The 14,378-nt window shown below is 36.3% G+C and overlaps 2 protein-coding genes across 3 annotated transcripts in view; one reads left to right on the top strand and one right to left on the bottom strand.

Annotated features, from left to right (window-relative positions):
- Positions 1-1,907: 1,907 nt before the first annotated feature.
- On the top strand, positions 1,908-3,764 carry LOC110099872 (probable sugar phosphate/phosphate translocator At2g25520). The gene has a single exon (XM_020827175.2). It carries the CDS (start codon positions 2,222-2,224, stop codon positions 3,290-3,292), a length of 1,071 nt encoding a protein of 356 aa, XP_020682834.1. The 5' UTR covers positions 1,908-2,221; the 3' UTR covers positions 3,293-3,764.
- A 3,888-nt stretch (positions 3,765-7,652) lies between these two features.
- LOC110099868 (putative KHG/KDPG aldolase) overlaps positions 7,653-14,378 on the bottom strand; it is a 16,313-nt gene continuing 9,587 nt past the window's right edge. For both annotated transcript variants that reach the window (XM_020827166.2, XM_020827167.2), the window contains 2 exons: positions 12,797-12,985; positions 7,653-7,868 (listed from right to left, as the gene is read on the bottom strand). In XM_020827166.2, coding sequence (XP_020682825.1) covers positions 12,801-12,985 — 185 coding nt within the window. In that variant the 3' untranslated portion in view covers positions 7,653-7,868; positions 12,797-12,800. The remainder of the gene's footprint in view (positions 7,869-12,796; positions 12,986-14,378) is intronic.

Below are 14,378 nucleotides of genomic sequence, written 5' to 3'. Positions count from 1 at the left end.
AATAATATATTACTTTTTAAAATAGGCTTTTAGTATAAAAAAAATAGTTAAAAAAATTATGTACTAAAAAGCTGCTTGGGTACCTCCACAAGAAGACAAACAAGCATTGAGAAATCATTCGGGCTCAAAAACACCATCTGTTACAGCAGATCTCGCACAGGCTCATGACCCAAAACTTGGAATGGGCCAAATACATAAGTTGTGGAGTGGAATTTTTGTCCTATAATAAAAAAGTTATTTATATAAATTGAGTTATGTGTCTACCTTCCCAGTAAGAACATCATGGGGGCTAGAAGTTTGGGTGGGGAGCCTTCCTCCTTAGACCACCGAGCATCAATGCGGGACTACTGCCTGGGCACTATTATCAGACCATCATTTGAGTGTCGTCGTTGAACCAGTGCTTCATTAATGTAGTCAAACCATTATTATTCAATTATGATCCTCTGATGTTCAATCTTTCGACTACAGCCTTCTGACTAAAATCATATGACCATTATCGTCTGACTATAACCCTTCGCTTCGAAGATCAATCTGGAGAAGGTGTTGGTTGGCCTTGGTTCAGTTTCTCTAGCCCATTTGACTATTAAATTGGAGTTCTCGTCTCTCATATGGAGATGAATGGGTTTAACGGATGGTTCTGAAGCAGGTGCTTCCACCAGAGGCTCGGAGCGAGGATTAGTTGGCTCTTGAAGCGTGTTGACTGTTCGCGATTGGTGGCTGATGGAAGCGAGAGCATCTTTAATGGAATTCAAGAGCTGTTTTTCTATCTCTTACAATTCTTGGCGAGTAGTATATTCACAGTTCTTGATATTCTACAGGGTGTCGGCCACGTGGTAGGAAATGATCTTCTTGCCTTCAGCATCGATCCAAGTTCACCATATTGGGAGGATGTTGAATCACATTATATCCAGTGGATGATGTCGGGTTGTACTATACCCCACCAATAGGCAGAAAGCATGAGAGGATAATGTAGTGAAGTATAAATGTGAAGAAAGATAAGAGGTTGTATGAATTTTGATGAAATTTTTATTATCCAGGCCAGAGATAAAAACAAGTGAAAGATAGAGCTTTAAATTACATTGAAAGAAATAACATTTTTCCTTTTTCCCTCTAGTGGTTCTTCCTTGTGGTTTCTCCTTTTTTAGGATGCTTTATTTGAGGATGTTGAAATCTCTCTCCCTTTTTTCCTCTTTATCACCCTCCTTTAAAGAGTCTGGAAAGTTGCATGACGTACATCTTTGACATGATGGTTGTCTTTGTCAGTCTATGTTGTTGGTCACCGTCGGTGCCAAGTGGAGACTTGCAGCCATTGGCCGAAGGCTGGTTTGGGAGCCCTTATTGAGATGAGAGGAGGGTGAGTATCATCAGAATGTAAGTCGAGAGGACAAGCTAATGTGGAATATTAGGTCATTCTGTGATTGCCCTATTATGAGGAGAGAAGGCGGAGTGATGTCCTCGCCTAGGGGCGACTTGTTGGAAGAGATGGCCAATGTTGATTTGTCGTGCTCCAATATTAAGCTCATGAGCAAAACCCTTGAACGAAAAACTCCGAGAGAGAGGAATATATTCTCCTTGCGTTTGACTCGAACATGATATGCAAGACACCTGTGAATGTGAACGGATACATGCACATATATTAATGTGTGTACACCAACACCTATTAATTTCTTCATCTACATTCGCCAATAATGTTAATGCCCATTATTATGTGTATGATCAATATATGTCTCATCATCAAAATTTATGATATACATAATTGAGAGTAATTTTGTTAGAGATGGGCCTAATGTAATTATCTAAGCCCAAAACAACTTAAAAATGTGATCGGCTGTAATTTAATTATTTAAAATTATAAACGAACACATTCTTCAAATTAGATAATATATAATATAAATCGATAAAATCCGTCGAATGAGCCAAACTCCCTGCTCTTCTTCTAACGCCCGATTGGAGGCCGCCTTCTCTATCTGCCTTAGATTTCTCCTCTTTCACAATTTCCAATCCGCTTTCTCTTTCCTCCTCCAACCCGTCTGGATCTCCTCCGCCCTCGCCGCCGATTCAGGTTTCGATTTAGGGTTCAGGGCTCTGTGCGTCCTCTATCTTGCGGGGTGTTCCTGTCAATCGCCCGACAGAAAGGAAAGAGAGAAAAATACAGAGGGAGAGACAGATCCCCATCGATCGATTTGTCCGGGGAGAGGAGGAAGCGACTGGAAGAAGGGCGATGGGGCGCGAAGGCTCTTCGGTGTCCGGTATGTCCGAGAGCGTGTTGAAGAAGATTTTGCTTTCCTACTTATATGTCAGCATCTGGATTTTCCTCAGCTTCTCGGTGATCGTCTATAACAAGTACATCCTTGATCCCAAGATGTACAACTGGCCCTTCCCCATCTCCCTCACCATGATCCACATGGCTTTCTGTTCCTCCCTTGCCGTCCTTCTCGTCCGCGTCCTCCGCGTCGTCGAATTGCCCTCCTCCCCGGCAATGACGCGCGAGCTGTACGTCTCTAGCATTGTCCCCATCGGAGCCCTATACGCCTTCTCCCTCTGGTTCTCCAATTCCGCCTACATCTACCTCTCCGTTTCCTTCATCCAGATGCTAAAAGCTCTCATGCCTGTAGCGGTCTACTCTATTTCCATCCTATTCAACAAGGAGTCATTTCGAAGCTCCACCATGACAAACATGCTCTCCATTTCCTTCGGTGTGGCCATCGCTGCTTATGGCGAGGCCCGATTCAATGGCTTGGGTGTCTTGCTCCAGCTTGGCGCAGTTGCCTTCGAGGCTACACGTCTCGTTCTCATCCAGGTTCTCCTCAGCTCTAAAGGCATCACACTCAACCCTATCACCACCCTCTACTACGTTGCTCCCTGCTGCCTCGTCTTCCTCATCCTCCCTTGGGCCATTGTCGAACTCCCCACCCTACGCAACACCTCCTCCTTCCACTTCGACTTCCCCATCTTCGGCACGAACTCCTTCTGCGCCTTCGCCCTTAACCTTGCAGTCTTCCTCCTCGTCGGCAAGACCTCAGCCCTCACCATGAATGTTGCTGGTGTCGTCAAGGACTGGCTCCTCATCGCCTTCTCCTGGTCCGTCATCCGTGATACTGTCACAGCCGTCAATCTATTTGGTTATGGTATAGCTTTCCTCGGGGTAGCATACTACAATCACATCAAGCTTCAGGCACTCAAGGCAAAGGAGGCTCAGAAGAAGGCCGTACCCAACGATGAGGAGTCCCATAATCTTATCGAGGAGAGGGACAGCGAGAAGATGAGCCGTAAGAACGATTCCCAGGTCTGAAGGTCATAATCGCAATGATTACTACGGCAATACGATTTTGTTGCTCCATCCATTGGTTCGGTTTTTGCCCTCTTCAAACTGATCTATCCCTTTTCTTATCAGTTTGGATGATTGTTTAGCAGAGCAAAGGAAAAAAAGGGAATCAAATAGATGATTATTAGAGTAACGAGTTTTTTATTTTGAAGATTTTACTATGATTGCAAATTTATCATTCTGAGTTCTTACTTTTGTTGTATTTTCTTGTTATTGCTGCCTTTTCTTTTCAACGTGCTCCTTGCATGATCAAACTGAGAGTCTCCAACCTGTTCGATCATTCTTTTAACTGGTGGTAGAAGAGTGGAGTTATTTCCTGTTTGTTCTCTGCCATGGTAAGGACTGCCTTATTGTTATCCTAATTTATGATAATTGCTTGTAGTTCCATACACATTTTATCAACTTTTACGTCTTTTTGTATTGAATAATCTCTTCTTTAGTTGCTGGGTCACATTGTCTTGAGAGATTTCTTATTTGGTTAATCTGCTAATGCATTTTATATATCCTTGAGATGTTTAAACTCTGGAAGCTTATTCAGCAGTGACTTGTGACCATTTTTTTCTCCGGTTGCTGTCGGCTAGCATCTTTCTTGAGGTCTCTCGTTATTTTCCATATGCGCGCGGGCGTGTATATATATTTGTTGTGTGCAATATGTTCCATAGTGTATTTGTTGTGTGTGGTATTGTCCATGGTGGAAGTTTTAAGGGCCTTAGTCTTCAAGAGAATGTTTGATGCATGTTCGGTCATACTTCTTTAAAGAGGGAGACCACAAGCTAAGAAGTCTAGTATAAATCTTGGTTGTAATGTTAGGAGTCAGTGTTAGTGTCGATGACAAGTGACAAAGCGGCAGGGGCTGGAGTAATCGGATGGTGTTGGTTGAAGAATCATAATTTGTTGATGGTGGTCAAATGACCATACTCGAGCGACAATGGTTAGAGGGCCAAAGTCGAGTGACGATAGTTAGAGTCTATTGCCGGGGTGGTAGCAAGGTAGTGGGGCGCAATGGTGGTGGACAATGATTGTCCAACAACGGTGGTTCAATTGCGGTGGTTCGACGAGAATGGTCCAATAGCAGTTATTTGATGGTGGTCAGGTAGAGCACTAGGAAGTCTCTAAGCCCTCTCATCTCTGGTCAAGCCCCCAAGCCCTCCTTTCATGTAAAGAATAGAACTCTATTTATAGTTTTTTTGAATGTTATGACATTTTGATAAATCTTGCCAAATGTTCAAAATACTATATTCTGCAGCTTGATTGATTGCCTTGATCAAAGATTATTCTTTCATTATTTAAATGCCTTATTGATGTCGAGATTAAGTGATCTTTGTCTTATTGGATGCTTAATTTGATCATAAGCATGTACGATTTGGAGATCACTTGATCATTTAATTAATATATACTGAAGTTTTCAGTTACGGTTCAAGTGCTTGATTTTGGCACATTTAGAATTGAATTGAATCACTTTTGCCGTCTTTGAATTCGTATCGTTGAGATGTTCTATATGTTTACATATAGTTTATTGAAATAAGAATTAGATTGGTCCTATATTTAATTCCGGAAGTTTCCAACTCAAAGATTTCAGGTGGATTTTCTAATGCCTCCACATAAAGGTGGGATAATGTACTAACAACACTAATATCAACCATCAACCACAACAAACATGGGTGGAAAAAGAGCATGGGAATTTCGGTAAGTCCATTAACAAATAATAAAACATAAGTTCATAATGTTAATGCAGCAGAATTCCAAAATCCCACCATAATAGAAAGGGAAGGACTCAGAATAAGGCCATTTAATTAGACCATTGAATATCACATGAGGGAGATCAAGATTATGAAAATTAAACCATTTAATTAAAGTTTATATTACAATAATAGAAGAATGAATTTGAATTTTTATAAGTTATTTGGTTAAATTTGCATTTGAATTTAAATTCAGATTTGGCTAATTCCTACTGGAATTATTGATTTGTTCGAAGTTATCTAGGTTATTATTACAGATAGGAGGATATCCTTTTTTTTTTTTCAGTGGAATTTACGTAGCATTTTCTTCTCCTTTTTAATATAAAGTTAAAGTGTTGCGTAGATGAGGATGCTCAAGTGGGTGAGTATATTTACTTTTAATGACAGGATATAAAATGAGCATATACTTGAAAAGGTTGGAGTAGCTCCAGTGCCAAACAAGATTAGAGAGAGTCGCCTTATATGGTTTGGTCATATAAAATGGCGGCCTTCCGACGATCCGGTTAGGAGAGTGGATGTATTAGATTTAACCCATGTTAAGAAAGGTAGAGATAGACCTAAAAAGACTTGGTTAGAAATTATTAGAAATGACATTTCTTTATTAGATCTAAATGATAGTTTGACTCTTAATCGGACACAATGGAGAAAAAAGATTCATGTAGCTGACCCCCACGTAGTGGGATAAAGGCTTGATATTAATATTATTATTGTGGAATTTACGTAGCAATGTATTAGATTTATCCCTACTATGATTTTACCTATTTAAAGGCCTGGTTTAGACTGAAAAAAATCAATAGTAATTCTCTTCTTTCTTCACTCCTTCCCCCGCCCAGTCCCTTCAGCAAACAGTCCAATTCTCCTACTCAGGAGAGATTATTCTGTGCGGACACCGGACGGGAGAACCGTCCGGTTTACGCTAAACCTCAGGTATCGAGCGATACTGAGTACCGATTACCGCTTGGTATAAGCCCGGTATCGGACATGACACATTTTCATTGGGGCCTGAATTCCGGACAGAATAAATTTTCCCTCCTCGGGGCACTTAGCAAAGCGGCAGCTGCAGTGTCTGTTATTGTAGCAACTGCAATTACGACCGTTCTGCTGTGCCATTGGATTTCTGTAGTTGCTCTTGAATTCCTGCTGCCTTGAAATTCTTGGAGTTGCCTTTGCTCTCTAGTCCCTGACGCTATCTACCCCCTTTCTCCTTTCCTATATCTGCTTCTCCTAACTCTACTTCCTCTAATCTCCTTTGATTTCCCTTCTCTTGTTTTCACCAATTGGTATCAGAGACCCTTGATTTGACCTTCTGTTCTCCATGTAAACTGCTTGGTACATACCAGATTTTTACCCTCCATGCCTCCAACAACCTGAAAAGGAACCAGTCATGGTCTTCCCGTGTCACTCTCCACCTTCAACACATGCATGATCTCCTTGGACTTCAATCTTATTTTAGAAGAACACGTATCTTAGGTCTTCTTGGAGCAAGCCAAGTGAAAAATTATTCTGTACGGACGCCGGATGCAGCTTTATGTTTGGAGACGAATCAGGTGTAGTCACATCAACGATACTGAGCACTACCGAGCGAAGGGGCGATATCACGCATTATGGTTGGTCTTCAGACTACGTTTAGCATCCGCACAAAATAATTTTTCAGGAAACAACCTTTTGTAGATATTTATTCCATTGAAATGATACATGCTTTCCCATCTTTAAAAAATTGACAAGTACAGTTGCTATATTTTCAATACATTTTCAGCATATAATACGCGCATCATTTCTCTTAACAAGTCATCATTCATGTTACCTACTTCTAACTGAGGATATCCTCTAATCCTCATATAAATTATATACAAATATAACAATTATTAAATTTAATTTAAGATTAACTTATCATAATTTTTTTATTAAAAATATTAGTATCAAATTAAACCTAATAATTTCAAAACTTATCTTAATCGAATTTGTATCCGATGGCCAATTTAATCATATATGCAGATTAGAGTCGTTAACAAAACTAGTTCTGAAGGCAGCTTCTGATTATTTAGGATTTGTTTGGTATAAATTTTTATTTAGAAATAATAAGAAAATCGTACCAAATAAAATCTTAATCATCATTATTTTTAATGCTGTGAAAAACTTATGCGTAACTTCTGGGCTGTAAGTTGAAGGAGCTCTGTACTTTTTTTTTTAATTTCAGCGGTGGCAGATTCTCCAACTATAGTTTATTCATATCATACTATTCTAATCTATGCAAGAGAATTTTAAGATCTTATTATGACCTTTTTAATAGTACGATAGGTTGGCTTTGCCTTCCAATTTCTCGAGAGAGATTATTACATGCAGAATTGAGTCGAACTTGTATTCGAATTTTGTGAGTATACACAGTAAAAACACAATAAAAATACGGTGTTGTATAGTAATTGTGCTTTTATTATGTACACCCACATATTCTGGACAGTTCTCCGGTCCGAACTTCAGACATAATAATCTCTCATTTCCATGACATCCACTATGTGCATTTTTCTTCAATAAAGAAATAACATCCATTGTCTACTGTACCATCATATCTATTTTCTTTGGACATAATAGACATGAGCAAAATAGGCTCAACCGCTCAACTCACTTCTCTTTAATCATAATATCACGGAGTTTCATATAAATATCATTAAAACTTTTTGACAAAATCTCTACAATTGAATGAATTACCACCCTAAACAGCATAAAGAGAAAAGGTCTGCATCCACCAGAATTAGGTCCGAGTTGTTGATAACATTAAAAAGTCTCCCTCCTCTTCTCTGCAGTGGCTGTAGAGCAAAGAATTGAGCTATGGAATGTAAAATACTATCTCATATAAAGCTCATAAATTATTGGGTCAGATCACCGGACGTGTTCGGAGCCCAATGAAAATGCGCTACATCACCTCCTACTCGGTACTGAGCAGTACCAAATAGTATTGAGCTCGGTACTACTCAGTACCGAGCTCAGTACTGCTCAGTACTATGAATAGCGAACGTAAGCTGTGTCCGGTGACCTGACCCAATCGGTACTCAGTAATTCACAGTACCAAGCTCATTACTGCTCAGTATTGTAAATACCGAACGTAAGTTGTGTCAAGTGACGTGACCAATATCTGGGTCATACTAACCACAAACATCTGACTGGCCTAAGGGATAGCCAGTGATCCTTATGATGATAAAACAAAGAAATTGAATGAAGACAACCAATTCAGTAATTATGATAGATAAATTTTAATTATGGTGTTAATTATGATAGATAAATTTTAATTATGGTGCTCAATACCAATCCACAGGAAAATTTAGGAGAATCAATGGGTGCTATCGATCAGAACGTAACCATAACATGAGATTACAGAAAGATATCTGATGAATAACAATCACTTAATGGCTTGCATGGATTGAACATAGCTTAATGGCGGCATGTGATAACATATATCTATTTTATGAGACTCAAAGCAGACCTTGATTTTATTTTGGTTCGTTATGATCTCACTCTGATATATTACTTTTTTATCATCTTACTTAATATTTTATATTTTTTAATTCATTTTATAGTTTAATTCTAAGGGAAAAAAACTAATCTAAAAAATTATTGACTCATTATGATCTCACTTTGATGTACTACTTTTTATCATGTTACTTGATTTTTTATATTTTTAATTCATTTATAGTTTAATTCTAAGGGAAAAAAACTAATCTAAAAATCAATCTTTAATTTTGGAATCCATATTTAACTTTTTGATATAAATAGAATATTATCATCCACGAATTTCATAATTATTATAAATGAGAAGATGTTATCCATGAAATGTAATTTTTGTAAGTAAAAAAAGTTGTTATTCATGAAGATGTGTTAGCCATTGATTCAGGATTCAACACTTTGAATGTTGAATTATGGACAATCTAAGTTCAAAGATGTGAGACAAACAGTTAGAATATTTTGGAGAAAGGAGATTAGTAAATAGAAATGAAGATGATTTTTCGAAAACTGCATCGCTAAGTTTGTAACTTTTTTATTTATCTCTTTAGAGTTTTTCTTAGGATCTAAAAATGAGATCCTCTAGTTTACAAAATATAAAAGAATTTATAGAACATTTATAAAGTTCGTATCCTTCATAATGGAGAACTGTACTCCTAACAATATTTCAATAAAATCAATGAAGATTGGTTACATATTTATAATTCCATTCAATATGAGTGGTACATATGAACTGTATTTTTGGTAAGTGGTTGGAAAGATGGGATAACAATCAATTTTTATGGTTGTGTGGTGGCTATTGATTGAGGAAATATTGTTAGTTTGGTTGGTCTGTGTAAAACCCTTGGATTTCATTTTTTTTTGTGCAGTTAGTCTGTACAAACTGACTTTAGTACGGACGAACAATTGAAAATTTCTTCAGTTAGTTTGTACGAACTGTCTGTACGGAACAAAATGTAGGTTCGTCTGTACGAACTGAACATATTTTTTTGGCAAAGCCGATCGTCCCGGGACGAACGAAAACATCGTCCGTACGATCTGTGTACAGAGCCGATCGTCCCGGTACGAATGTAAATATCGTTCGTACGAACGTAAATATCTTTTTCTCTATATATGGACCGTTTGACACGTTTCGAAGAGAGAGAAAAGAGGATAGAGAAAGAGGAGGAGAGAGAAAGGAAAAGCTTGGTTTCAGAGACCACGGAGCAATTTTCGTCCGTCGATGCAGTTGGAAGAATTGTTTGTCTTGCAGTAAGGAATCCAAATCCTATTTCTTATTTCAAAGATTTCGTGTTTTGGTATTTTTCTGCTCAGATTTGTGTTTTCGTTACCGAAAAATGTGCATATCTTTGTATTGACGAAACTTTTACCGCGTAACATTTGTATGTTATAGAGAATATGATTTTGCACATTTTGAATATTTTCTGAAAACTTTTCACCAGGTATTCTGAATTCTGTGGGATTTTTATCGAATAGGAAATTATATGGATGTTGAAAAATAGTGCTTCAGTACAATTAAAGTTTTGAAATGTTGTTTTACAAGATTTCTGATAATTTGATAATTTTCTGAAAGTGTATTTTAATTATGTCTAGGATTTCTGTCTACTGCACGATATCTTAAGGGTTTTCTGAATTAAGTTTAATCATGCACTATTTGTTATAATGAATTAAAATGAATGTAAATATGTGCTTGAGTAATAGCTGATCGCTATTACTGTTATGGTATATTGATAATATTATATGTGTGTGAAACAAACAAGTAAAGACTAGTTGACCCGTTGGTTGGAGATGGATTTATCTGTACAGGATAGTGGGCTGACGGGCTTTCCTTTAAATGCTACTGTTTGATGTTATCCTATACTAATTCACGTGATACACTGATTAGGAGTTATAAGGAGATTATTACTGTGCCGACGGGCAAAGGCTGACAACTCTATTTACTGAGCCAACGGTTTACTAATACTGAAAAACACCGTAATAGCCAACGCTTCTACTTATTGAGTATGACTACTGATATTGTACGGATTTATTGATATTGTATGAATTTATCGTTACTGTACGAATTTATTGTTAATGCACGATTTCACTGTTATAGCATTACTGTTCATGTCACTGGATTGTTATTGATATTGATACAGGCACTGATACTACTGATTCACTGTACTGACATTATGCATGTGATATACTAAGCAAGTAACATGTGATTCACTGAACACGTGATATAAAATTGCTGGATTACATGTGATACACTGAGCACGTAATATTGAATAACTGGATTTGCAAGTGTACGTTTTGATACGATTCTACTGCATTGGTTTGATTTCAACAGTCACGTACGATAGTATTGATTTGACGTTTTATACCGACTGATATTATTGAATCGATGATTTCTCTTTATACGACTGATATTATTGACACGATGATTTATTGACTGATTTGATTGATATTACTGATATGAGAATTTTTTTAATGATTTGACTGACGTTATAGATACAGTGATTTCTCTACTGAATTAACTGATGTTATAGATACTATGACTACTGTAGAGATTTGACGTACGTACTGGTTCATTGAGCTTTATGAGGTTTTCTAATATTCACTGATTCTACATGGATGATTGTGGATTCAACTGTTTATGTATTGACTATCATTTCTGTACTGATTATTGTTTATGCATTGATTTTTGTTTCTGCATTGACTCAATGATCATGTGTAAGTGTCTGCTATGATTTGACTGATTGACATGCATATTGCTTCCGCGCCGTGCTTTGATTTCAGTTGTAGGTATTTGGTGACCTGCTGGGCTTTTTAAGCTCATTATATGTGGTTAATGATTTCAGGTCAGGGCAAGCGAGCAGGAGAGTGAGATTGATCAGAATCTTCAGGTTTATGTTCTTTTGTTATAGTTATTCTTTTGTACTTAGGACTAGATGGATTTGTGATTTCGTTGTAGATCCTGAGTATTGTAAATGACTTTTGGGAATGAATAGAAATGTTTACATGATGTTTTAAATTATGGATTTTTGTTAGACTATTTGTTACTGATTGATGATTATAGATAGCTCTGGTAGATAGATTGATTTAAAAGATTAATCGAATAATTCTTCCAAGTTAGATCTTGGGGCATGATAGTCTGCTCTAGTAATTTAGAGTGAGTGAGTAATCTTCTAATTTATTTTAGTTCAATGAATTAGGTAGCTTTCTCTTAACTATGCTGATTGTGGTAGGTTTCTCTTATCTTCTGAATTATTTGCTGGTCAATTATGGTGGAAACTTAAGCAGATAATTACATTGCATTATGAAGATGATCCATTCCTCATATTTTCCAACTCTTGGAATGTCGCCTTGTGGTTATCGTCTACAATATGATCAATTTTTTGGTCACATGTTTTTATTTGTTGGATCCAAAAAAATCTTCTTTTTTCCCTCTTATATTCATCTTTTCTTTGTTTGCTCTCTAATGGAGTAGTTCTTCTAAGTTTTTTGTTCTCGCCTTGACTTTAGATTGTTGTTTTTCTTTTGCTCTACTTCTGTTCTGTAGTTTTCCTTTTTTTGAATTACGTGGGTTTGAGGCTTCTTTGAAGGTACATAAGAAGCTCTTCTTTGAGGCCCAGCCTCTTCTATAATTTTTTTATTAATGCATTTTTTTTCTTATGTTAAAAAAATCATCATAAAAATAAATAAAACTCAATCCACATATAATTCTCATATGTTAGATCGCAATCATCAATGGCATGTTCAGTTCGAAGATTAAAACAATAGATACAAAAATAAAACTGAGATGCAACAATGGTCATATTCATTCTTTCAAACTTATACATGAAGATGGAGATTTTCTTCAAAATTGTAGTTTATAACTTTGTTTTGTGACTTTGGTCACTCATCCATCTTCTAATTTTTCATTCCTAAGAATATATCATCCCACATCTGCTTGCTTTATTACGTTAAACAAAACTAACTAGATGAAGGTTTCTTTACGAGTTCTAGTATCTTTCAACAACTCATTTTTAATGATTCTGATCAACTAATCTGTTGGTGTGCAAGTTTAAATTTATACGTATTTTTACACACCAAAAATTGCCCGAAGTTAATTTCGAACAGAAAAGTTTATTTGCACATCTAAAGACATGAATTAGCAATTATAAGATGAAACGTATGGGTAGAACGACCTAGTGAACTTTTAAAAGAGAACATAGAAATTTATTTGCAGGTTTTACTGAAAATATTCATAAACTACCTGTTCAATTTTTGTGGGTTGATGCTTGTTGTTGAGGTATTATTCCAGCTTGGGCAACTTTTGAGATGGCCGAACCTGCAAGTCTGCGTATGGTATCAAAATCCCCTTGCTTCATTGCATTTTTATCAAATATAGCATCTGATAGTACCACTGCAGTCGTTCCAGCATCTATATATTGATTTATTGAATCTGCATCAAATAGGAGTAATGATATTGATGAGGATATATGATTACAGTATTTTTATTATTTAAACCCAAACAAACATTCAAAATACCCAAATAAGGTGAGCTGAAATATGCATTTTAATATTCATGATTAAACTTGGAATATCATGAGTTCCATGAAAGAAGGATTGTCATTTATTTAAGAACATAGCTGATAATAAGGCATGAGCTGATCTTACACCAATTGCAGTTGGTTAGGGTCAATGCAAATAAACATTAAGTCTCTTTCTCTCTCTTTCTTCTAATTAGAGAGGTAGAGAGAGAGAGAAAGAGAGAAGAGTATAATAAGGACATTAACTCACACTAACTTGAATCTCTTTCTCTCTCTTTCTTCTAAATCAACTAGTAACAACTAGTTATTTTTTGGGTTGGAGCAGCCAATGGGTGAAAGAAAGAAATTACTAATTTAAGCTACGACATCAATGGATAAGTATAAGCATCAAGTCAAAGCACAGCCTTATGAATAAACTCCTGATGGTCCACACGCTAACCCAAAATAGTTTACGAGAAATTTCGATGCTGTCTTAATGTGCTGCTGGATTTTCTTAAAGATCAAATGCACCAATTTCAATCATTTTGAAGTACTACTTGTTACTGATTGCTTGCTCTACGGCATTGACATTTCACGTATCACAGGCTTAGCAGAATTTTGACAAAATCAATTCTCAGGGGCTTTGTAGTTCGAGAGATTCATTAAGTCGAATAAAATTCACATCTGATTTAATTGAAAAAAAAATACCGAAAGACTCCTGATATGTGTTTTTTAACTTATTATACCTAGGGCATATGTATATTTTTAACGGTGTTGATTATATCGCACTGTTAAAAGATAAAATGAAATGCCGCACAACATAAATTTATCAATTAAGCCTGCATAGATACAAATTTGACAGAACATTGATATAGGGAATGGAAAGTCTTACAAAAAAATGAAATAAAGTGGAAATAATATTCATTATATATATATATATATATATATATATTATCATACGCAAGAATTACTTTAGCTTCTCATATCACAACCACTAAAATTGCCACATATCTGTTCATCTTTCTTCTATCAAATTATCTGTCTTGGCTTCTAAAGGTTTCTCATATTTTAACTTAGCATTTATTTAAATGAACCAAAATAAAAATTGTTATATTTTTTAAGATGTTAAAGCTATCATGAGATAGTTTGATGCAACTCTTAAAAATTTCGATGTATCTTAAAACGCTTATGTGATATCAGTATGCCTGCAATTTTCCTTGATGCTAAAAGAACATGCAAGGATTTTATGCCTTTACTACATGTCGATGGTCATTGTATCAAAAATTTAAAATGGAACAGTCTCCTATGTTGATTCTACATATAATA

The sequence above is a fragment of the Dendrobium catenatum genome, unplaced genomic scaffold, assembly GCF_001605985.2.
Source record: "Dendrobium catenatum unplaced genomic scaffold, ASM160598v2 fragScaff_scaffold_437, whole genome shotgun sequence".
In the NCBI taxonomy this organism is placed as follows: Eukaryota; Viridiplantae; Streptophyta; class Magnoliopsida; order Asparagales; family Orchidaceae; genus Dendrobium; species Dendrobium catenatum.
The sequence above is the reverse complement of the archived record's forward strand: the minus strand, read 5'-3'. Positions and strand labels throughout refer to the sequence as shown.